The following is a 25,210-nucleotide window of genomic DNA, read 5'->3' on the forward strand; positions in this document are numbered from 1 at the left end:
CCAAAAAGAAAGGGCTCCTGCTTTTAAACTCAATTTTCTTATAAAAACCTTAAAAAGGGAAAACACCCTAAAAGTCCAAAAAATTCAAACTATTTTGGCATATGCTTGTTCTCATCAATTAAAAGGTCATTCAGAGTGCAAACGCTGTATGTTGCACTAAACCGAAAATTCATCTTGTGTCTGAAACCCACGTGTGACGTCAGCGCAAAGACAACAAACTTCCTCTTTTACAAATGAATAAGAAATAAGCCTTATCTTATGAAACTGCAAACATTACATTTTGCTGTCAGGGTCATAGCCTACTTGAAAGTCAAGTAACAATAACTACGAATGATTTTCAAAAGATGTAGGGACCATATTAACATTATATAGACCTATTTTTCATAGTGACAGAACAGAATAAAGCAGAAAATGTGTTTGTTTTCAATAGACCTTTGCTAGCAGTTGCACTATATCTGTGCTGTCAAGTTCCCCAGCTGTACATAGTAATGCAGATGGACTTGTTTGTGTGTTTAAAAAAAAAACACAGACGCTTCCTGCAGCTTTTTTCTGAAACACTTCCGAAGAGGTGATTGTGAAACTAAGATCAGCTGTCACTTGCGTGTGTTTAAAGCACGTTTTTCACACTTCAACATGCCACAGTAAGAGTTGATACAACAGAAGAAAAGATTGAGAAGGACTATCAATCTTGCAACAAGGGGGATCAACACATCTTTGATTTAAAGTAGCTTCGGTGAATGAGGACGAGAAACACTGGCATATGGTAAATGATTTACTATGACACAGATTTAGAGAGTTGTACATTTCCCCATTTAAATGTTTTTGAATTTCATCTTTGTTTAAAAGTAAAACAAAATAATAACTTACTTAGCCAAAATGAACAAAGTAAAAGTTGAGCAAGAAAACTTTGACTTAAGATTTATGTTTTCCTTCATGCTGCTTAACCTTCACTACCTCACATCAGTGTTGGAGCAGCAGAACCAGGAGGAATCAAACACTGTTGTACATGCCCTTAAAAGGCAGCTCTGCTCATTGCTTGAACTGCTTCTCCCTGATGTCAGTGTAGATTTCAGCTCTGTTGTGTGGCTGGCCACTAATTCATGCAGTATGGATATGTACCATGTGTATGTTTTACCCTGCGTTTAGGTTTATTATTTGTTTTTGGATATTTAGAATACTCCTTTAAACATGAAGTACATTGACCATTTCTAATGTTCTGTTCTTGGATCATCAGCTTCATCTCTGATCTGTGGAGAAGACAGCAGCATACGGTTGGATGTGTGAGACTCCTTAAACTGAAAAACATCGCCTGTGATGATCACAGTCAGCAGATCCAGGTCTCTCTACCAGAGACTCAACAGTGATATCAAAGACAGACTGGCTGTCTGCACACTCACTTTCTTGAAAGCAGAAACCTTGCTCAGGTGAGGAATCATGGTTTTACTTTGATATAGAATGTTTTACTACAGGTATAGTACATCAATCACATGCCAGTGAGTTTCCTCAAGAAAAGTCCAAATAGATAAATATTTATCTTTACAAATAAGTCCTTATTTTCTATAGAAAATAAAAACATTAATGCTGGTTCCTGAAAAAGTTCAAATGTGTTTAGCGGGACTGGAAATCAATGATGAAATCACATTTATAAATTTGTAATTCAGCATCTTGTATTTGCAGTTAACAGGCTGAATGGAAGCGCTACAGTACATTGCAAATATAAAGTGGAGAATTGCTTTATAACAGGGGAAACAACAGCCCTTATACTTCTTGTTAGCTGATGTGCTCGACTTATCTACTCGTAAAAAGCGACCGTTAGAATGTAAACAGTATATCTGCTGGTCTAAACTTCTGCAGTTTTTACTTCATTTCCTGTAGACACGGTAGATTGTGAATCATAAAACATCTTCATCTTGTGAAATCTGAAAACGCAGTGAGTTGGTTTGTAATTAACAAGCCATTAAGAGGTGATCTAAATCTCAAAGAAAATAAATGTTCATGAGCTCATCCAAGTGGTCATGAACCTGAATGAATAAGTCACAGTGTCTATATGATTGTAACAGTGTCTGAAGGGATGCAATAAAGGGGAACGAGTTATGGCTAGTTTTCCAGACAGACTATGACAACATTTGCTCTTTATGTCTCCCAGTAACACGTAATTTGAACACTTTTAGGAGCCACATGACAGGAAATCAATTTAATGAAAGGGATATAAAATGACTTCATTTCTTCTGGTGATAAAACATCACGAAACATGAACTAAAAGTTATTATCATATTATGCCCACCAGGAGCACAGAGGATTATGATGGGCAGCCTATTCTTTTTTGGGGAAATTAAAATGTTTGAAGGAGTCATCTTATATTCATCATATACAAACACTGCATAATGCATGTTTTTACAGTATCATTGTAATAGTTCATATGAAAAGGGGGTCTTGTTGCAGTATGTAGCTTAACCAATTGCTTATAAAAATGTACACAGCTCTCAATCATTTGTAGGAATTAATTTTACTGAAACAATAATGGCAATTTTTAATCTAATAAAGCATAATTCAAAACAAATTTAAAAAAATTCTTGTAGCTGTTCAAACTCAGGTATTGGGGACTCATGACTGACCCAAGCACTGTAAAATCTTGGCTACAGCCCTGCTTTCTTTTAAACCCCCTTTTGATTGTTGAAGCCCCTGGTTTAGGAATTTAGAGCCATTGCTTGTTTATTGTTAGTCATCTGGTAGCCTATAGGCCCATGGTTTCAAAGAAGCCCTTTATTTAACATCCATAAATGTAATCATGTGGATGTTTAACGCGGGAGCCATTCAGCCAAATTATGCAGAAACAGAGCATAACATTATAGCTTGAACTGCATTATCTCCTTGGCTGTTGGTCTTATCTCTGATTGTCCGAGTCACTTGGCATATATGGAAAACCGTCACCCTGCCGCCTGACAAAACAGTCCCAAAATAATCCGGGAGAGCACAGCTGAGCCCCGCGCTGTGCTGCACGCGCTCCATCCACCACCGCCGCGCTGCATGGACAAAACACTGCCTTCAGATAAACGATCAGACATGACGAAATTTAGCTATTCTGAATATTTATCTCAGTTTCGTAATGCCGGAGGTAAATGTAACGTTGTGACGCGACGGCGAGCAAACAGGGGAGGAGACGATGAGAGCGACGTAACGTCAGAGCCGGAGTGAGTCTTTTGTTGTTTCTTTGACACTGTCATTCCGAGGCTGCATGTGTCTGTCCGTGTGTGTGTGTCTGTGTGTGTGTGTGTGTGTGTGTGTGTGTGTGTGTGTGTGTGTGTGTGTGTGTGTGTGTGTGTGTGTCTGGGGCTGTGTGTTGATCGTCCTACGTAAATAGAAGAATACCGGACAATTCATAATGTTCGATATTCTTTTTTAAATCATATCCTTACTCCTTGAAATTCTGTATTGAGGTCGAAAATAAAGCTTGAAAAATAATATTATAATCCAAATATAAATATTAAAGATCAAAATTGTATCAAAACCACAGCCTATAAAAGTGCTAATATATAATATCCCTTTAAAATTTCACTTAATCACATTTACCAATGTATTTTTTTCTGCTTTACAGGGACGTTGACCCTGTGGTCTCTGCCATCAGAAGAGGTGATGTGAAAGCTGTTAATGATCTGGCAGCATCCGCTCCCCCGCGCCTGCTGAAGGAGAACAAAGATGGATGGATACCTCTGCATGATGCTTCCTTCTGTGGACAGACAGAATGCTTGATGACCCTACTTAGGAGTAAGATTTTAAAAGCATCATTTCTTTGAGAACCTCAGACATTTTATATCAGTGTTTTAAAGGAAAAGCTATGCAAACAAATGCTTACATGTTGAAATCAATACAAGAAATCTTCTCCAGCCCATCCAGGTTCCGTGGACAAACGTACTTTGCAGGAGCAGACAGCGTTGCTGCTTGCTGTGTCATGTGAACACTTGTCATGTGTGCGTTGTCTTTTGGAGGCTGGTGCTGACCCTGATATCAGCAGCAAGAACAAAGAAACCCCTTTATATAAAGGTAATACCGTGAAATCAATTGAATGCAACATATATTTTTCAAAAGGCTGTGGAGGAATTAATCAGTATCTCGTCTGTAGCCTGTGAGCTGGAGAACATAGACATGGTGAGCCTCATCTTGTCATATGGAGCCTCAGTGAACCAGCGCTGTGGTCAGGGATGGACAGCCCTCCACGAGGCTGTATCGAAGAACAACACAGATATCTGTGAGATCCTAATAAGAGCCGGGGCTTCAATCAATCCACCCAACACCTACTGTATTGCACCGCTCATTGTAGCCGCTAAGCAAGGACAGATAAGGGCACTCTGTTATCTTATTGAGAAAGGTAACTTGAGACACAAAATTGTTCCCCATTTGTATGCTTCTTTTCCAGTTTTTGACCATTTTAAAGGAAATGTTATTTTCTTTAGGTGCAGATGTGAACATGCAAACTCTGGATGGTGTCACAGCTCTGCATGAAGCAAGTAAAAATGGCCACAGTGAAATTGTGGCAGTGCTGTTGACCAAAAACGCACATGCAAACAAAACAACAAACTCAGGACTGCTGCCACTGCATGTTGCTGCCCAGTATGGACACCATATGTAAGTATACATGTTGTATGGTGTTAATTAATAGAACAGATACAATGAATGAAATCATACAGTGCCTCACAAAAGTATTTCTCTTAAGTTTTCTATATGTCTTGTTACACTTGCATCAAAGGTGATTTTATTTGAGTTGTTTGAAAATAATTAGTACACAGTAGTACATTACTTTTAAGGGTATGTGAAATATTTATTGGTATTAAATGTTTTAAGTAAAACCTTTGATCGACTGAGATCTGTTTCAAACCGCTTGCCTTAAATATAATACTTGTGAATTCTTCAGATGTTCAATTTCATGTTTGTTGTTACTTTATTATGTAATGGTTTTATGCCTAAATAATGTATTTGAATTTCAAGTTGTAACACTGTCAAATGTGTAAAAAAAATCCAATCCAATCCATACTTGTACAAAACACTCAAATTAGTGCCTGTATGCCAATGTTGTCAAGAAGTTATTTTGTAAGGTATAGAAACTTAAAGAAAATGCTTTTTATTTCTTTATTTTTCTGTAGCTAACATCTTTGCTTTGTGTTAAGGATTGTGTCCCTGCTGGTTTCAGTGACGAGTAGAGCCCTGCTTCGTCACAATTGCGTCAGCCCCCTCCACCTGGCTGCAGAGCACGACAGACACACTGTGGCAGCTGTGCTTCTCAAGACAGGTGCAGATGTAAACGCCACTCTTACCCACACTCACTCCCTCCAGTATGCTGACCGACGTGCAACAGCCCTTTACATTGCAATCGCCAATGGCAGCACGCAGACAGCAGAGGTGTTGCTGAACGCTGGAGCTAGTCTAAACCTGGACCCTGTCAGTCCTCTTCTCATGGCAGTGCGGCGAGGCAGTGTTCACACTGTGTCCCTTCTCCTAGACAGAGGGGCCGACATTGCGGCCAAAATCCCGTCTTATGCTACTACATTTCCTGCTGTTGTTGCACTTTGCATGAATAATTTGCCTTTACTCAAGTGCCTTTTGGACAATGGCTGCAATGCTTTCTCATGTTTCAACTGCACATATGGAAATGTCCCTCACCCAACATCAGGAGAAACACATATAAGAACTGTTGGCAGCAATGGATATGACAGTCTGCTTTCTTTAGACTGCAGTGAGCCACCAGAGAGAGCAACACAGGTGTGAAAAATAAGACCCTCAATAAATAAACATTAAAAGTTTTTTCAAGCTGAACATGACCTTTCTAATGATCTTTTTCTTTAGTTCTGTGAGTGGATCTCAACACCAGTGATGTGTAAATCAGCAGGACCAATCATAGACCTGCTGTTGGAGCATGTTGCTCAAGTTCAGCTTTGCAGCAAGCTCAATGAACTGCTAGACAACCGGAAAGAATGGCTCATTGTAAAGAGGAAGTCATGTAAGTTTCTCATTAATTATCTGAACATGCTTATATATCTCCTTTACTTTCTCAAATGTGCATACAACACAAATCCAGTCTACAAGTATGAACATTAATCCCCCCTCTCTTTTTTTTTGTCTGTCTTGTCTACAGTGTCTCCTCGTCCACTGCTGCACCTCTGCAGATTTAGTATTCGGTCTCAAATGGGGAGACACAGACTGAAATCTCTCATAAGTCTACCTCTGCCAGACAGACTGATCAGATACCTGAGCCATGCTGACGGACTCTTAGATGAACTAAAAACAATATAAGCTTTAGAGATGGGACTAAATTTATCATTTTGGGTTTCTTTTTTTAGTTGCATCTAATACCTGAAATCTTTAAATGGTCTTCTCAAAGAAGCTCTTTATGTATGAAATATGTATTTATAACATTCGTAATGTGACAAAGAGTGTCTTTAATGTGTCAATCAGAAGTGTTTGTAGTTTCTCAGTGAAGTGAATATGATCCAATGCCCAAAGGAGTTCTGGAGAGAAGTAATATCATTTATTTAAAAATAAAAGTCATTGTTTCAAATGTGCCTATATCAAACATTACTTTGACAAAGAAAAGAACTATCTACATCCTACGTTCTATTCTCATAGTTGAAAGAGGAAACTAAAACAGGATGTGTTTCTTATTTGCATGACTTTTGGTAATAGAAAAGAGCAGCTTTTTTTCTGCAGGAACCTAAAAGTAGAAACCTTTAAACTTACTGTCAGTTCTCAGACACTTGAAGGCATCAGACTGGCAGGAAAGTGAGCGTCTTGATGTTTTGCAAGTGCAACTTGGTCCATAAAATTTAAAAAAAAAAAAGGAAAAAAAGAAAGAAAGAAATAGAAAACGCATTCCAATAAGTGCTTGGGGATCATGTAAAAATGATGGAAGAAGAAAAATGTCTGTTCAGAGCAAAATTTATAAATCTTGTTATTTACACAATAGTAGAATACCTAAATGAATCCAAACACGCTAAAGATCGGGGACTGGATTGTTGGTTTGGTTGGGATGGGTTTGACCACCACGTGCGTGTGTATTTTCTGTCCATAAGGATGCTCAGGTCTCTCTGTCACAGTCGCTGCTGCCTTACTCCACAGTCCCAGGGGCGGATGAGGGACAACAATGTGACCGTGGAGGACCTGGTGTCCGTGGTATTGGAATGGGCAGCAAGCGCAAACACCCACGCAGTGATGAGAGCTCAGGTCCAATTTCAGCTTCTCCTTTTCCTCAGACAGAGCAGCCTTCCCATCGTCATAACTCCTTTTGATGTTTTCGTTGCCCTCTGCAGTGACTGTAGGGTTCTTTTTCAATTTAAAATGTAGGTGCTCCCTTCCAGTTTGGGTCATCTTGGGCTCCTCCCAAAACGAAGCCGGGAGTTGACGTTTCCTCATGGGCACCTGCTCTACAGCGCTCCCTGAACTCTCCACCCCACCTTGCGCATCCGAGCAGCTGGCCTTTTCTCCGACCCTCACAGTCTGATGAGCAGTCCCCAACGGCTTCACGTACCCGTGCCCTGCAGACCTGTGCGAGTGGCATCTTGGGACTCTGGAGTACTTCTGGGAGAAACGCTTTAATTGTTTCTGCAGATATTTTCTGTGATCCACGGAGCGTCTGCATGGAGCTGACTTGTCCAAGGCCGCTTTGATATCGCTGGATGCCAAGTTCACAAAATTCAGCAACGTCTTGACCTCACTGTCTGCGTTGGCCATCTTTATATAGTTTTTGTTAAGATCAGTCCATGTTACAATTTGTAGTCCATCAGCAGTATCTGGGGGAATTAGAAATCACGTTTACGTTTGGAATGATGACCCAGTATTCCTAATCGAACTTGCAATGGAACACGGTCCTTCTGATGTAATATAATTCTGGTATACTATCTTTGTACTTACCACTGCTAGATGAATCCAGACTCTGGAAGCAACAGTCTAAACTCCCACTTCTCCCCAGGTTGCAGTAGTAGCACTTCAACAAGTTGAATGAATATAAACTCCTTGTAGTTATGGTGCTTTCCTTGAACCAATCAGCGACCCCAGGCCCCTCACAATGCACCCCAATCAGCCTCCAAGCGCCCTGGTATCGGATTCTTCACCAATGCAAATTGTTGTCATGGAGATCTGAGAGAGGAAAACCTCTGAGGGCATGCGATATTTCTGCATGGTGATTTGTCCCCAAAAAAAAAATCCGAAGAAAAATCCGCTTGTGTGGAAATAAAGTGTGCAAATCTGTGGAAATGTGCACACATTTTAAATTTGTTCTGAAGCACGGACATTTGTAACATAGCCTAGATTGGCTACCCCTTATACCCTCCCCAAAAGGCTATGAGGGGTAGGAAGGGTGATGTCAGCTGTAGGATTTGAGTAAAGGAGGGGGGATCTAAAGAGTGCATAACCATGGAAAGGGGCTTGAAAGCTCAAGAATCTTGTCTTTCTGTTTGCCCCCTCAATCGAGCGACACAAAGGCTGAATTACTCATTCAAACCTCGCGGGACAAAGGGGAAAGAGCTGGATAGCACTCCTGCATTTGTAGTCAAACATTTAGAGACTTAAATCGAGTCGTCATGAAGGAGAAAGAGTCGGACAAAGCCCATAGAATTGCCATCAGCAAACATTTTCCTGTGTCATATTATGGGGTCTCCATGGCTCCCTCTGGCCTGCGGACAATAGCACAAGTTTGCACACTCGAATACTGTCACCCTGCCAACGGTAACAAGGGTCCAAAACAGGACAATCCCCAAGAGAAAGCATGGGCTCAGCGGGGAAGGTTGCAATGGAGGAGGAAAGGGGGACTTGTGAAATGCTAATTGAGCTTCATCCCCTCATTGAAGTGGGGAAAGGTATCGTTCCATTGCAGCGCTGCGGCAGTGAAGATAGAGTAAACTGTTTGTCTGCTGAGTAACACCTCAAGCTTTTGCTCCCTGAACCACTCTTGCAGCAGGACACAATTTTAAAACAACATCTTGCAGTCTGGACTATACAAGCCATTTACTCCGTTTGAGCTGCAAGCCAAATGATTGATTGCCTCTTTCACTCAGTTTGGGGTTGTCTGAGGAGAGAGCCCTTCAGGTCTATATATGCTTTGACTGGTCTATCTTTTTCAATGCGCTGCATCTCTCTTGTTCTGGAGAGGCAAAAGGACCCTATTGTCCTCTTCTTTTTTTTCTTCTTCTTCTTCACCTCTCTGTTCTGCTGAAAAGGCCAATTAACAATGGGGCTCCCCCTCCCCTGGCCTGTCACCCCACTCCTGTGCTTTTGAAGTGAGGCAGAATAAGGGAAGAAGCAAAGTGGCATCCATGGATCCTGCAATGTGCTGCTTTCCTTAATCAAAGGCTGCTGGGCTAAAGCATTTACAGTATTTGGAGGGATGAGCTCAACTGTTCTGCAGTAAAGCATGTATAACTTTCACTTAAATGTTCCCCTTTAAACTAGTCTGACTTAAGTCCACCTTGGAAACAGATACAACAACACACATGATTTATGTGTAATTTTAAATGCTGCATATGTGCACACAAGACATGATTTGCATATAAAATGTTGCAGATTGTGTAGTTATAACTATACCATGCCAGCATTCTTCAATATGATTACAGTCTGTAACAGATATCTGTTCAGTAAAAGCCCAGTGGAGCTCTGATAGAACTGAAATCTAATGCTGTCTATTACTTCTTTTAAAAATATCCTTGAATAAGATTACACTATTGATCTACCCTATAGATGTACGTTGTTCAAAAACTATACATTGTATCAGAGATTGGAGATCCAACGCATCTCTCTAACATTATGGGATTTTGAGCTAAATGTAGAAATATCAGAGGAGTTCTGTGTGCGTCACACAACATCCACAAATCCCTTGAAATTAAAAGCCTTAGGGTGGACGAATTTAAGTTGTGTCATCATCCCACCGTATATTAAAGATTAACCAGTCCCTAAACAGCAGTTCTGATGCTAATTTAGAATCATTCTTACATCTTCTAGAAATGTAAGAAGAATATAATGCTGGTGGAAAATATATTATTTATTTTTTAAAATGAAAAAAATCTTTTGATTGCAGGAAAAATTCTATAAGGAGTTTGCCTTTATTTCTATAAGACTCTACTGATTAGCTGCAAAATATTAAATATGATATCGAAGGGATTCTCACTGTCATTATGCTATGTTTAAGGTTAGGGAAACATAGACTGTATATGTCAAGGGAAAAAAACTGGCATTAGGAACCAAGGAGGAGTAGTCTCTTGGGGTAGTGAATTACCTTCACTGCAAAATGGAACTACAAGTCCCATATGCAAACTAGAATGAAAATCTATGATTTTATTAAATTGAAAATAAATGTGTTTCACTGTTTAGGAATGTTTTAGATGTGTTATGTTTTAGGCCAAGTCCTGAACAGTTGCAGTAGAACATCCCTTATTTATCCACCTCCATCCAAATGTGTTAATATATTCTCATAGAGCCCTTCATGGAGTGCCAGACTATTTCACTAGGTGGCACTCTACCTCCACTCTGATACAATTTAGTCATTTACATTAAAATAGAAATACTCAGTTATTGAAGATGAATGTAATTTAGACCATTTTCTCTGAACATGAATAATCTGTATGGCAGAAGGGTTTTTAGGTCTCTTTTTGTTTGGGGCCTAAGATATTTTTGGGCTGTGTTTGTTCACGTAGGTGCTGATTAAGCATCTTGGCAGGGATAATAATGCTGAAAGACACAGTAATCTTATTAAGAGGGTTTCTTATCTGACTTTAAAGGGGCCATGATGTATGTTGTGGCAGATTGCTGCTTGTTGGAATGAGTTGAGGCAGCAGGAAGGAACCAGGAGGATGTAGTGCTTTTCTCTTGTCAGATAATCGATACTGGGACAGACTGGAGGAGAGGATGGATGAGCTTAACTGCTGGGCACATTGGATGCCAAATTCAGGCTTGTTTTGTACCTCAAAAACTCTGAAAAACCTCTGCATTGTACATGCAAATGTAGCAGCAGCTGTGGATTTTCCACTCTAAAAGTCATCCACAGCTCTTGTGCATGAGCTCAGCCCCATTACTGTCAGTGAAGAGCTTTTTGATAGGCAGGAGATGTGATAAATGCTCAGCCGCAGCAAAAAGCTGTTGGGCTGCTGGATGCTGAATCCCATTGATGTTACTCTAAAGTTGTTTGAATAGTTGGCTTCAATGCTGTTTGTGTTATTTTGGAATAAGCAGGCTCTGACACAATTTGCTGCACTTCTGCTATTTAAACCACAAGCAATACTTTCAAACAGGCGCCCTGTCGGCACAACACATGATTGGGAATTTATGAAACATGAAAAGACTTGTTGTACTTAAAGCGGACACGATTGCTCAGAACATAACCTCTGTTGGAATGCATTTAAAATACTGTTTAAGGGTTTCCGCTTGGGCTCAATCACAAAGGTTTCTTTTCATATTTCCAGTAATTAAACTATAGACAATGTCCATGGTAGATGAAAGTCTATGGTTTGCATATTTAAGCTGGTATTGGTTTTCTTTTTTCCTCACGAAATACAGAGCTTTACGAACAAATACACTGTCGTGAAATGTGTATATTCTGCAATCCACTAATTGATTTACCTACTCAATTCTAGATTATCTTTAGAGCAATGCATTTTTATTGTTTTCAGTAAAACAAGTTTCTGGTATAAGAACCCCTATTGTGTGAACTGTTTTAGTAAATCCCAGTAAACTGTGCTTGTCACATCAGCTCTCTGGTAGCGTGTACATGCCCACGGGCTGTGGGGTAATTTCATAACTGTGCCTAGTAGAGACCACCAACAATTATGCAACTCTTCCTTTGAAACAACTGCCTAGTCTTTGCTCCCTGGCCTCGCAGCATCCCCCTTTTATATCAAGAGTGTCAAAAGTTTAGTGACGGGAAATAGACTGAAGCTGGGGTTTAAAAATAAACACCTAATAAATATCTTATAAGTGTGTCTCTGTTGTGGAGCATTAGCAGTGAATGCCAGGTTATATCAGTGTTGTTGATCTCAGCCTACTTTGGGACCACTGGGCCTTTCGAGCAGGCACATCAAACATGGGGATGGCAATGTTTTCAGTCGGTGGGCGTCTTGCACTCTCTCTCTCTCTCTTTTTCTTTCTCTCTCTCCACTTGACTTTAATTCGGTCTAGTACCTACGCGCCATCCTCACGGACTCGCCTCCACGCACTGTGGGCTTTTGCTTTTTATTCTTTACAAACAGGAAAAAAATAAGACAATCTAAACTAGCAAACTGAAACAAAAGCTGACATTAGAAGCGCCTTTAAAACCCCCTTGCTACCTAGTGTTTTTTTTTCTTTAAGGAGAGAGAGAGAGAGAGAGAGAGAGAGAGAGAGAGAGAGAGAGAGAGAGAGAGAGAGAGAGAGAGAGAAGCGGAGGGAGAATTTGTTTGAGCACACGCTGTCAGGATGAGCTGATGTGAGCGCTGCATCAAGTGCGCGGACGGTGATGCTCCCGTATAAAACACCGCGCTGTATTTTGGCACAGAGGGGGGATGCATCAGTTTAACCCTCGGCTCTGCCCTCCGGACTCGCCCATCCAGTAATCCAGCCTCAAATAAGTTAAGGGGGGCATGTGTGATATCCCTTTGCGAGGAATCCTGCCGCACGATCATTTTTGAGGATCTCTCTCTCTCTGTTCGCTTCCCTTTCTTTTTTTTTTCAACTTCGATGGCTTGAGTGGCCCATTTGCACTCATGCTCGTAGTCGAGGAGGGATGTAAAGGTACGGGCCATCCACCGCCCTCGCATTACACGGAGTAGCGGCGTGATTCAGGTCGCTGTCTGAGTGCCAATCTGCAAGATAAAACTACTTTCGAGATGTGAATTATTGAGATTTGCAACTCATTCCGCTGACTCGCCTGTCCTATGCTATCGACAACGGGAATTCAAGAGGAAATTGATTGTGGCATAAACTATTTCTGGAGACGCTTGTCACAGATATCGCCGCCGAACTGGACAGGGTGGATGGTTATTTCCCAAACTGTTCAAGCCTATGTATACTGCATTCATTTGTTGGAAACGCTGCCTAATATCTTCGAGAACAGCTCTAGAGGAATGCTGGTCCAAGATCTAATGCCATTTACTTTAAGTTTTTGGCCTTTTTTCTTCGGTCATTGCCTTCTCTCACTGTTTTTACTCTCATGCCAGGTAAGGAGCACGTCAACGCGCGCCAAATGTCAATTTACGCATGAAGAGAGAAATGTAATTGGACTTGGATTTAATGGATAAAAACTATGGAACTGATTTTATTTCAAGTTAATTGTTTCTTCATGAAAATGCTTTTTAAATAAAGTAGATTGTGTGTGTGTGTGTGTGTGTGTGTGTGTGTGTGTGTGTGTGTGTGTGTGTGTGTGTGTGTGTGTGTGTGTGTGTGTGTGTGTGTGTGTGCGTGCGTGCGTGCGTGCGTGTGTGTGTGTGTGTGTTTACGCCAGGACACACCTGTGTTAAAGTAATCCTGACGGGCATGCATGTACAGGGTTTTCCACTATAGAAATATAGCTCTGCACACGCACACAGACACGCAGCTCTCTTGTAGTGGGAACACTAAGTAGCCAACTGTGTTTTCATGATAACAATATTCAGTTATCCCACCAGGATCCCTGCAGCAGGCATATGTTAGTGATGAGTGTTCTAACCTCTGCCCCGTGCTGCTGCCTACAGATAGTGGTGAGCTGTTGTTCACACGCACACAATGTTGCCAGGGTTCATGTGTAATGTGATCTGCTTGAGTTTCCAAGTCCACCCACGCACACTCCTCGGGGCAGCCTGCTGCCCACTCTGTTGGTGGGTGGTTTCTTAGAGGGAACGGGCAGCAGCCATAGACGTGATACTATTCTGCATGTATTACATACACAGCAGCCTCAGTGACAACAACACAGGAATATGAAAAGAATGCTGAGAGGATATCCACACTGAGAGCCTGCTGAGTGTTCCCGCATCTCTCTTTGTTGCAGCACAGTGTTGATGCTGATGGTACTTGTGAGTAATGCGCTGAAGGACAGAGCCTCAGTCATTTCAATGTCTGCCTCTTTCTCTCTCCCTCACCATAAGGGAGAACTCCAGAGGTCATGCTCACGGACTGTGGCGGAGAAAGTTAGTGAACAGTGCCAGCTGGCATGCCACTGTAGAAGATACCCTCCTCTCCCTCCTCCACCGCCTCCGCCGCCACCTCCACGGCTTCTAGTCACCACAGGTAAGACTCCCCAAGACTCCTGCTCCCAGGTTTCACACGTCTCCGTCCAGGTCCACCTGTCTCACTGTCAGTCTCCTCCTGGCCAGACACAGGTGTCAAGCAACTGGCTTGTCTAAAAGGAACCGTTTTTACACAACGAGTTTCCCTTTCAAGCTCAAAAGGAAAATGTTCTATACATCTACTGTGTGAGTGCCCACGCATGGGCTCAGTTTTGCATGTGCCTGTCCTCTGTGCATGTGTTAAAGCCAGCAGGATGTTGACAACTTAACACAGGACTAATTTATGCTGGGTCTGACCTTGGGGAGTACCCAGCTGCTTGTGAAATCCATGCCTGCTGGGCTGCCAAGCTCAGTGGTTCAGTGGTAGGGTTTCCCCCAGAGAACCCCTGATTAAAACACAGATGAGTTAATTTAATTAGCTTTAATTTGATAGAGATAAGGGGCTAATGAAGCAGCACAGTAGTTCCAGCTTTTCCTTTCGAAGTTGAGCTGGAGGCAGTCAGAGACAGAGAGAGAGAGAGTGTGTGTGTGTGTGTGTGTGTGTGTGTGTGTGTGTCTGTGTGTGTTTGTGTGCGTGTGTGTCTTCTTCAGCTTGCACACAACACGCTCTTCTACCTGTGTGGGTCTTGTTCATGTTCTGTCCCACTCGTGGATGTTAAGTCCTGTGACAGATAGGCAAGCATTCCCCCCCCCCCCCCCCCCCCCCCCCTCCGTTACTCTGTGAATGTTGGTATGATTTGTATGTAGTCTCAAGCTCAAGAGCACTTTCATGAATATCGTACAGAAATATGGGACAGGCTTTGCTGATGATGCAGCCGTTCTGAGAGCTATTACTGTGACTCTTAAAACTCACTCACTCTGCGCCCCTTTGTATTATGAGCTAAGGGGAGCACTCAATCATTAACGTCTCAATAGACGACTTGTATCCATCATATCCTGTGTTTTTTTCCCCCTGTCTGGTCAATTAAGACAACCCCCCCCACCATACGCACACACACACACTCACACACACACTCACACACACACTCACTCACTCACTCACTATCAAGAGTTATAGACCCCTTTTGTGAATGTTGGTCACTGCTGCCACAACCATCTGCCTGTAAGCCAAGGTGGGGGTTTGATAACCAATTACAGCTGACGCATGAGTGGAACTCTGAAAGCAAAATCTACAGTGTTTGATTCCGACATAAACAGCACTGACAAATATGATAAGAGGGCCAATTTTTAGTCCCTTTCAGCCATTCACAGAAATGTTTGCAGAGGGGGAGTCATCATGAATAATTCACTTAAAAAATACTTTTTTTTATCAGTTCTCACTTCAGTCTATACAGGCGCATAATTAGTTTAATATTACCCCCAGTAGCCCAATTTGCAAAACATTACAGCTGAAAGATTTCTTTAAACTAAAGTCTTTAAATATGCAATGCTGTGCATAACTAACATGCAGAACTGGGACAATGAGACTATATCCATCCTCTAAAAGTCTTCTCAAAGAAAAGAAGGAAAATTGGCAACGCAAGTAAGTCTGAGAGTGCTAAAAACAGTGTCTGAACTCCTTCAAAGTCGTGTGGCTTTATCACAGGGAAGTAGATTCTTACCACTGAATGAATTTAATTCTTCAGCCGTTGACAAAACGCAGGATTAAAATGGAAGTTTGGCAAAAGGGAGCTTTTGGATTCATAGTGACTTATGATGTTATGTGCAGTGCAGGGGAGAGCTGTGCCTTGTGGTTTTCCTCCATAGAAATGTGCTGTGTTGGAAAATAGTCCACAGCATTACTAAGGAGTATTTGTTGCTATGGTGTGTAAACCCTTCCACTCATTCATAACAACATAACTGCAAGAGTTGTTATTGTATATAAAGTGCATGGTCTCTGGTGCATAAAACTGGAACAAACCAGCACACATAGATAGATTGATATGCACATGACTAAACTGATTTATAGATGGTGGGAGGGCATCAAATGCTGCAGAAAGAAGAGAGGAAAAAGTTCTGCATTACATACACGAAGTTGCTGATGCACATAATGTAATTCAGCATTCCTAGTGAGTGGTCTTACTCCATGGATCTAATGTGGAAAGAGCAGGAGGTTCCTGCAAAGGTAATTGGTGTCGACAAGAGTGCTGGTGTAGGGAAGGCTGACAGGACCTTAAATGATTCATGGTGTCGGGTTGGATATCTTTGAACGTTGAACCTAAGACCTACAGAACAGGCGAGGACACGGTATCTTCCCAATTCAGAGAGCCATGCTGCTTTGTTGTGTTATTGAATAATATGATCTTCATGGATCTAATAACAAAAGTTCAATGAGTGCTGTATCCAAAGCAAAGTAATCACTGTTATTGATTTTATACAGATTTATTAAGTACAATCTTTTAATTCTCTTTTATGTATCCTTATCTATCCTTACCTTCCCCCTCTTTTCTTTTCCTTTTTTAAGTGGCAGTGCCCATGGTGCCCTCGTTGAGGCCATGGTGGATGGAGATGGACTTTGTAGTGCTCGGAACAGTGGGCTGTGCTTCAGTGGTCTTCCTCCTTTCTGCCATCATCATCTGCTACAAGGCCATCAAGAGGTTGGAAGACACTTTTCTCATCTCTGTTCTGTACTAAGCTTCTTAGAAACATTGTAAAGTGGTGACAATTTCAAATAGGTACACTTGGGTTGGGGACTGGCTACTCAACTTAGGTGTAATTTGACCCATGGGACACTAAATTATGTCTCCTGGTTTCCTGTGTATATTGGCACAGAAGGCTACCATGACCTCGTCATCACCCTCCTAGGTCACATTGAGGTCAGAGGTTAGATAATGGAAAGGATTGTAAATGTCACAGAGGAAGATCCACTACACTGAGTCACACAGAAACATCCTATAATCTAAATTAATATACTGTGTTGATGCACATTGACCTTCTTCTTTTTGACACTGTGCTGATTTTGATCTGCACAAGTGTCTAAAGCTTCCCCAGAACGGCAGTTGGATTCATAAAAGTGAAAGCAAAGAAGCAAGCAGAGGAATCCCAAGACACTGCGGTTGCAGCGGGAACTGTTTCTCCCCATTTGGTTTACGAGAGAAAAAGGCTGCGTGAGGTTTTAGCCTGCAGCACATCCCAGACCCAATTCTCTGTGTGACATTAAAGCAGCTCGGTGTCACACATGCACTCTGACATCACCGTTAATGTTGGCAGACATTTAGCAAACACACACACTCACACACGCATCATGATAAGCAAAGCACACGCACTGAGAGGCATGCAGAGAATAGTGGTGTGCACCCACCCATAAACATCACACAACATCTTAACATACATGGATACATCCTATGAGCATATTTACCGACTATAAAATATGGCATAAACATTGACTCACACACCCATGAGAGTGTAGCCACAGAATTGTTTTCGAGATAAGGGAGATATTTCTATGTTTTATTTAGTTGCATTTAAAATGATTTAGAATCAGACCTTCATATTTTTATAGGACTATATTGAGCCTGCATGTCTGCTATTGCTCTCCTCAGCAGAACTGTATTCCTCCTTTCTTTAAACAACAAATAGGCAAAGTCAGGCAGCGGAAGTAATGGGTGGTTGGCTCAGGAATTCATTATGGCAATTCTCCAGCCCCCTGTGTAGCCAAGGGGCACCTTTTTTAATGCAGCAGTGGTAAGAAAGTGTTGTTGCAATATGGGCTCTAGCCCCAAACCCAAGTCATTATTTATGAATTAATTTGCGCAGTCATTCAGTCACAGGCCACATCTTTTATACATGCAAGCGGGTCGTGTCCTGAACCTCTGTGCGCTCTAGACTGCAGACTTTGTGCCATGCCAAGCTGCCCTCCACTCGGAATGAGATGGGACAAACATACAGGTCTAGCCAGACCGGCCTCGTTAGACATTCATTAGTCAGCAGTAATTAGGGAAGAAGTTCCGGGGAAGATGCGATTCTTTTAACAACTCAAATATATCTCCCCTTATCAATCATTGCTTCTGAGAGGAAGAGAGGAAACAACGCAGCTTAAAAAGGGACAAGTACATTTTATCCAGCAAAGCAAGAGAAGGCGGTAATTGAGCCGCTTAGTCAATAACAATACGAGCAAGGGTTTGTCTGTGAGAAAAACACAGCCAGTTATATTTAGCCCTTCCAGCCCATCAGTGTTCTGGGCTTTCCCAATGAAAATCAGCTGGCCGAAGGCCAAGGCCTGAGCGCCACAGACAGCAGAAGAGCTAACGCTGTGGGTCCCAACCCTCCTGGCCTTTTGTTATTCTTTATAATCTGTGTCTGCCAGTCATCTGTCAAACGCAAAGGGGCAGGAAAGCAGAAAAAATGACTTCCATACACTTCTATTCAGAGTCCACAGCACCAGGGAGGCTGGTGTGTGCAAGCAGTAAGGAGAGGATTCAGACACACGCTGTGTTTCAGTGTTGCTGTGCCATCTAAAGCAAAAGACATGATGCTGCAGTCCGGGCTGTCAGCCATTTAAGGAGCCAAAACAAACAAAACTCTAACCAACTGACTAATAAAGCTAGATGCTTCTCCCTATCACTTACCGCTTGGGGAGGCTTGTCTAAAGACAGATAATACATCACAGCTGGTACTGTCCTGTCCAAGGGCAACACCATATTTAAAAAAATTAAATATAGAGCAACATTGATGTGGATTACTTGTCATGCAAAATGGTTTAAAAGCCAACATTTACTAGTACATAATTAATCTCCACTGTTTTATTTAAAAATGACTCTATTACCACCATCAACATTGGTGACAGATTTTTACAGTCTGTTTTTTTCTTTAACCATAACATTTTACTCTAATTTACAGATGGCTGGAGTAATTGTAAACAGCTCAACACATGTCCCAATTTCACCGTGATCCATTCCCCAAACTTCAAACAGGAGTGTGCGCTGTGATTGCACAGCTTTGATATGAAATATTCATCTAACCTGTGAAGTGTTGTGTTGCCACCTGCCATGTGTCAACAGCATGGCATCTATTATTGAAGGCCTGGGTCGAGGTCGGTTTGGGGCCCCAGTGTTCTGCCCTGTGTACTGGTCTGAAGGGACATGGTCAGTCTGAGGAAAGATTACAACATGGGAGAAAAAAGCAGGGCCAAAACCCCTTCCAGCAGGATATAGATCACCACTGTTTTTTTATAGCATACCAGATGAAGTACTGACTGGTCAAATATATTAAAAATAAATCATTAGTGAGCTGCTCCGATGTTGCGTAATGACCACTGACTCCCCTGACCTAATATTCCAAGTAGGAGAATTCCCAGACTGGCTGTAAACAATCCTGTCTGTCCCTCTGAGAAAACTTTGGTCTATCCCAAATCCCCTAACTGCAGCAGCATTAGCCAATCATATCCCTACAGCAGAATGTGTTCCCATCCTGAGGCTGGACAGTTTCCTTTTTTAGGTTTCCCCTGGGTTCCACAGGGACGCAGTAAGCAGCATCTGTCCTACACGGCCAGCATGGATCCCTGGTGTCCTGCGCCACACAAGCCCTACCAGCTGACAGAGTCCCACTGGAAGTCTGAGTCACTGTCTTAGTCATATGTTTTGTTTGAAACTTAGCTAGTTAGCCTGTAGCTTACATCACTTCTAACAACAGCCTTAAACCCTTTACATTAATAGCAGTATATCATGTTTAAAAAAACCTTCTTTATTTTATTTTTTGCATTCATCACGAAAATATATTAACGTAAGTGGGTCTAACAAACAGACTAAAATTGCTATCACAACTGTGTTCCAAGCAATTATTTAAAAACATTTGAGAAGGCATACAGAAAGGGTTTAATCATTAGGTACCATGATGATTCTATTTTTATTGAGTGGAAACTTCTAACAGACCTTGAAAAATCCTTAGGCTGTATGTGTATTTTTCAACAGAAAACTTTTTGTGGAGCTATGATGAATTCAGGAGGTGGAGGGGCAGAGGTGGGTTACAGTTTTGCAGTGACAGCTGAAAAACAGGCGAGACAGAAGCCGTTCATAAACCTGACAGCTACAAGATGCTTGTTTAACAGGTGTGGCGAAATTAGATTGGTTCAAGCAAAAGGAGCGACTGAAAAAAGACAGCTGACAGATTGAGTTTACAGCAGGGGGGGAATGAGCAGGTGCATAACATACCCATCCTAATTGAAGAATTACATCCGACCCACCACCAACATTCACATCACTTTAATTTCATCAAAATATGTATGATACACTTTGAATTTTAAAAGTGGCCACAAGTAAATTAGTGAAGAAATATAATGTATGTTATCATGGCATTTGCTTAAATAGAACAGAATGCTGAAAACAAAATTTTCTCTGCGTCTAGTAAAACAAAATAATATTTGCCACATGCACACACCCACTCAACCAAACCCACACATACACTTGTATAGAAATAAACTACTACTACACTCTCAGAAAAGAGCATTCAGTTCAGACTTTAGTGTTAAATGGCCATTTAAGATACTATAAAACATTATTCTGTTCACTTCTCAGCCGTGTTGTGGTGTGGGTAAATGGAGTGTGCAAAGGCAAAAAAATAAATAAAAGGGTCATGAAGTCCGTCAATGAACGCAACACTAGATGCCCTTTGCATCTGTTCATCACAATGTAATGAAAAAGATACATGTTGTTTTTCTAATGAATAACTTTCAGTTTGTCAGAAAAAGGTGGTGGGCTTTTCAAAATAGTAATAAAATAATGTTTTCTTTAATTCTTGGACACAGTCTCAACAGACCCGTACATAATACATTTATTAGTACTTTTTTAATACAATAATGTAATATGACCTAATTTCACCCTGTAAGGATTCCGTCTCAGCACGATGCTCTTGAACGGGAAAACATTTTTGCCAGGCTGGACTTGGAATGACTGTTCTTCAAAGTTTTATGGTCCGGGGCTTTCAAAGGAGAGGAGAAGAGACACTGAACTAAAATGTCGCTCAAGGGTCCTCTGTGGCAATGAAGGCAATATACAGTGTTGAGTGGGACAATGACTGTACTAACTGTATTCAGATCTGTCTCTGAGTTACATAAGCCAGAGCAGGAGAGAGCAGCTGATGGGGTCGGTGCAGAAGCCACAGTACACTGGACAAATATAATAACCACAAAGGCACAGAGGAGTGCATGAAAGGGGCTGCATTGAATGATACTGCTCTTCATAGGCCAGGAGCAGGCAAGGGATCATGTGTTGCAGCTTTATTTTGCACCAGAACGAACTCTTAGAAATCAGCATTACAGCCCAACCAGTAGGAGGGAATATGGCTGTATCGATGTTATTCCCAGGTTGTTTTGACAGCCACACACAGGTTCATTACTTAGAGGGAAGATTGCATCTAGCAGTCAGAAGAGGTAATTGCCTTATCCCCAGTGTTGCAATGTATCTTTCCCTCCTGTCTTCTTGCAAAAGTGACCTTTGAACATTGAGCTTATTAGAAAGGATCCCAGAGACCTTCACATCCACCCAGAGCAGCAGGAGAAATCAAATCAGCCTGAAAGGTTAACAGTCTCGAAACTCCGTTTAATGGCATGGCCTTTAGCTAGCAGCAAACCAGTTTTTGTTTATTTTGTTTTCAAGTATGCTGTCCTCACATTTTAAAAAATGTTTGTTCGCAGGAAACCACTCCGGAAAGAAGAGAATGGGACAAGTCGTGGGGAATATGCCATGAGCATCCGTAACAAGAAGGCCATGGGTACAAACAACACTGTGGTATAGTCTCCTGGCAGAAGCAGAAAGTGACATCACCAATAACATCTCTCACCCTCTACTGATTACAACAATCCCTTCTCACCCAGAATGCAACAGGGTTTCATCCTTGAGGTTTTCAAATAGGTAAACCGTCCCTCTTTTCTTGGCATGTTGCCCGGACATGAAGACACCATTCAGCTCCAGACAAGCTGTTAAAAATGGAATGGATAAAAAAAAAAAATCAAGGCAGAACGGACGGAGAGAAAAGATCCACAAAGCCCCCATGGTGCCGAAAGTGGCCCAGCAGGCTAAACATTATGCTCTTAGTAACAGCAAGTGTTGCTGACAGGCTGGTTGGCTGCTGGCTGGAGAGGGACTGTCTGCCAGTCTGCCGCAGATCCAGACCTCACACACACTGTTGACATCTGCAACTGAACAAAGCAGCCGCCCTGCAGTCCCACAGGACAGTCCGTTACACACAAATAACTTGCATGCAGTTTTTACAGAGAATGCAACTTTTTTATACTTCAATCCCCACACTGTCCATCTTTTGTTCTCCATTTTCTGAGACAGATGCTTTGTGAGAGGCATGATGTTAACTGTCACTCCAAGCTTTGACATGTGGATTCATCTGACTATGCAATTTAAAGAAATCCATATTTCAAGAGAAAAGGAGCAACAACATAAACACAGTACATTGTGGTTATTTAACCACACCAAAAAGGCCAACCAAGGCTTATCTCGATGTAATATACTCCAGTCATTCATTTATTTTTTTCTCTATTTATTTACTGATCTACCTTTGAATTTATTTTTCTACTTAAAAGGGAAAAAATACTGTCTTGTATGTTTGATGCATCATTACAAATCTTTGAACATTTTTATGAATTCATCTCATTTCCCCACATCATTTATACACAGTACAATTCATTCGTGATGTCCTGATGCTTAAACCTTCTGTCAGTTCATCCAGACGCTGTTGAGAAAACACGCTCGCTCTGCATCAGATGTTTTGTCTCTTGAGTGTGTGATGTTTCTCTCATGTTTCCCTTAGACTTCCGATAAAACACAAAGGATTTCTATGATGTTCTATCTTAATGTGTTTTTTTCCAGGCATTATCTATGCTCTGCATCATATTCCAGTTTTAATGTTGATACTAAATCCAAGATACACCCTCAAAAATAAGTGAAATTGTTTTTTTATTTTTGTTTTTTTATTTGGTTATTCCAGAGTCTTGGATACAGCTAGATGCCTTCAGCCATGTTTTTTTTGTTTTTTTGGGGGGATTTGACAATCTTCATTTTTCAGTTTGTCAGGCAAGCTTAGCCCATTGCTATAGAAACAGGGGACTTGAGCCCAGGGCTGACCTTATGACTGATGAGAGACGGGAGACTGAGCCAATAGCCAGAGATCAAGTTGCACAGAGGAAGGCTTCAGCAGGGATGTGTGTGTGACTCAGTGTTGTCACAGGCATCCTCCACATCCCTTCTGGAAAAAAACACAACTGAGCTGAACTGGAGCATCACTCAAAGCTGATCTGCTGTTTTTTTCTTCTTTTCTTTTCTTTTTTTTTTTAACATTAACTTTTTGTGTGTGTCTGTGTATGCATGTGAGAGCGTGTCTGCTTGTCTGTAGGTGAGCGTGCATGCAGATGAGTGTACTCGAAGAGATTGGGCTGTACTCTGTGGCTGTCAGTTAAGTATAGATATTGGCTAAACTGTGGCGATTTGGAGGTAAACACATGCTTGTATCTAAACAAGCACAGGTATTAGCTAAAAGTATACCCAACCATTTACCTATTTGAGAGAAGGATGCATGAATGTAAATATTGATATTTAAAGATCTGCCTTCTGGACTGTTAATTAATGTACAGTGTAACAGAACATGTTTATACATAGTTAAATGATGTGCTACCATTTAGAATAATGTCAATGTTGTCATGTTGATGGAGCAAGCCATTAATGTATATATGGCAATCGATAGTACACAACTCAATTTATGCATTATACCAAACAAATAGAAAGACGCGCATAAGTTGACTTCATTGCTGAGTTTTTCAGTTGTAAATAAAACTGTACAGAACAACAGAGCTACAGTCTATTGTGTTTAAAGAGATGAAATGTACAATTTCAAAACTGCTGTTATGTAGGGAAGTTATAAAAGTGGAACTGATATATTTAGCCTGTGTCTGCACTGTGCAGTTCTTGTCTTGGGCAGAGCCGTGCTGGCCGTGTCCCCCCTGCCTGCTGAGGACATGTTCTCATCAGTCTGTCTCACACAGTGCATCTTTAATGAAGTGCGATTATCAAGCGTATTGCACTCCATGGGGTGTAATGAAAGGAGAAGGAAAACTTATAGGTTGCATATTGTGAAAGCTCTGGGCTCCATCTGTAATAATGTCAGTAACAAATCGCCAATGTGTGTGAGGGGTTTCTGCAGCTGCAGCAGAACACAAGTTTCTTTCATAAAATTTAACACAAGATAATGGGTTCAAACACCTCTTTAAAGAGGCTACACTTACTTTGACTCGTACAGAGATTTTCCCATTTCTGCTTTAATTTGCATCAACTGCAGTTAATGATGTGTAACAAACCAAAGGGACAGACCTGTGCTGTAAAGGCTGATGCAGAGGAGCACTGAAGAGGAATGTCAATGAATTACAATGTGAATGAGTGACCATAGAGGACTGTGCCTTCCCTTCTTTAGATGTGTAGCTTGATGGTAATGCCAATGGACAATGTGAGCAATTTAAACATTCATGTATTGTCCAGCCAGAGCGCTGTGGATCCCACTGTAATAAAAGCAATGTGACAGCACTAGGCAGGGGGACCAGGGATTGTCACTGTGTCAACAAGCTTTATGAGCCTCTCAGAAGGTATTTCCATAGAGTGAGCAAAGATGCTGATTCACAGATTTTTCAAAAAGTAGGTTTTTGAAACAACAGGAAAAATACTGCTTGTGTTGGACTACATCTCTTGACCTGCTCTTTAATCAAGACATGTCAGAGATGTACACACCTGGTGCATGACAGGTGAAAGAGAGCTGGCACAAGCTTTTCAAAGCTGACCTTCACAATCTTCGAGGACCCACTCACTCCCTCTCTGCCTGAGAGGCCTTTGGTCAGCTTTAATTACCCTCACTACCTCCAGCTGCCTGCTCATCAGGTCAGTGCTCCCATATGGTCCTCCAGGAGGCAGCAGGGGGGCAGGCAAGGGCGGGGAAAGTGCTGGATACCTGTGGGACACTGATTACATAAGCTTCTGCTAATGAGAGAGGGCTTCTTCGGAAAAAAGGGCTGCAAGTTCAAACGATCACAA

The 25,210-nt window shown here is 41.6% G+C and overlaps 3 protein-coding genes across 5 annotated transcripts; 2 read left to right on the forward strand and 1 right to left on the reverse strand.

Annotated features, from left to right (window-relative positions):
• The first annotated feature begins 72 nt into the window (after positions 1-72).
• Positions 73-6,573, forward strand: LOC306840373 (ankyrin repeat and SOCS box protein 2-like). Of its 2 annotated transcripts, none has more exons than XM_079369610.1 (9): positions 73-763; positions 1,235-1,424; positions 3,596-3,765; positions 3,886-4,041; positions 4,121-4,366; positions 4,452-4,623; positions 5,163-5,754; positions 5,839-5,992; positions 6,128-6,573. In XM_079369610.1, the coding sequence occupies exons 2-9, from the start codon at positions 1,315-1,317 to the stop codon at positions 6,283-6,285; spliced, it is 1,758 nt and encodes a 585-aa protein (XP_079225736.1). In that variant the 5' UTR covers positions 73-763; positions 1,235-1,314; the 3' UTR covers positions 6,286-6,573. The 2 variants fall into 2 exon arrangements, with proteins under 2 accessions (XP_079225736.1, XP_079225735.1); XM_079369609.1 differs by lacking the exons at positions 73-763; positions 1,235-1,424 and adding exons at positions 1,440-1,652; positions 1,697-3,191.
• LOC306840376 (protein FAM181A-like) lies at positions 4,202-8,654 on the reverse strand. Of its 2 annotated transcripts, none has more exons than XM_079369615.1 (3): positions 7,900-8,654; positions 6,964-7,778; positions 4,202-4,219 (listed from the first exon to the last, which is right to left on the reverse strand). In XM_079369615.1, exon 2 carries the CDS (start codon positions 7,717-7,719, stop codon positions 6,964-6,966), a length of 756 nt encoding a protein of 251 aa, XP_079225741.1. In that variant the 5' UTR covers positions 7,720-7,778; positions 7,900-8,654; the 3' UTR covers positions 4,202-4,219. The 2 variants fall into 2 exon arrangements, with proteins under 2 accessions (XP_079225741.1, XP_079225740.1); XM_079369614.1 differs by lacking the exon at positions 4,202-4,219 and adding an exon at positions 6,664-6,800.
• Positions 8,655-12,004: 3,350 nt separating this feature from the next.
• Positions 12,005-24,094, forward strand: prima1 (proline rich membrane anchor 1). The gene is made up of 4 exons (XM_079369471.1): positions 12,005-13,166; positions 14,070-14,211; positions 16,654-16,786; positions 21,820-24,094. Exons 1-4 carry the CDS (start codon positions 12,885-12,887, stop codon positions 21,917-21,919), a joined length of 657 nt encoding a protein of 218 aa, XP_079225597.1. The 5' UTR covers positions 12,005-12,884; the 3' UTR covers positions 21,920-24,094.
• Positions 24,095-25,210: the final 1,116 nt, after the last annotated feature.

The sequence above is a fragment of the Symphodus melops genome, assembly GCF_947650265.1.
Source record: "Symphodus melops genome assembly, chromosome: 19".
In the NCBI taxonomy this organism is placed as follows: domain Eukaryota; kingdom Metazoa; phylum Chordata; class Actinopteri; order Labriformes; family Labridae; genus Symphodus; species Symphodus melops.

Bases quoted from the DNA above. Each gene is read 5' to 3' on its own strand.
- LOC306840373 (XM_079369609.1), top strand. From the start codon at position 3,028: ATGGACAAAACACTGCCTTCAGATAAACGATCAGACATGACGAAATTT. The intron at 3,192-3,595 runs GTGAGTCTTTTG...TCTGCTTTACAG, and splicing joins GACGTAACGTCAGAGCCGGA to GGACGTTGACCCTGTGGTCT. The intron at 3,766-3,885 runs GTAAGATTTTAA...AATCTTCTCCAG, and splicing joins CTTGATGACCCTACTTAGGA to CCCATCCAGGTTCCGTGGAC.
- LOC306840376 (XM_079369615.1), bottom strand. From the start codon at position 7,719: ATGGCCAACGCAGACAGTGAGGTCAAGACGTTGCTGAATTTTGTGAAC.
- prima1 (XM_079369471.1), top strand. From the start codon at position 12,885: ATGCTATCGACAACGGGAATTCAAGAGGAAATTGATTGTGGCATAAAC. The intron at 13,167-14,069 runs GTAAGGAGCACG...CCTCACCATAAG, and splicing joins TGTTTTTACTCTCATGCCAG to GGAGAACTCCAGAGGTCATG. The intron at 16,787-21,819 runs GTTGGAAGACAC...GTTTGTTCGCAG, and splicing joins TGCTACAAGGCCATCAAGAG to GAAACCACTCCGGAAAGAAG.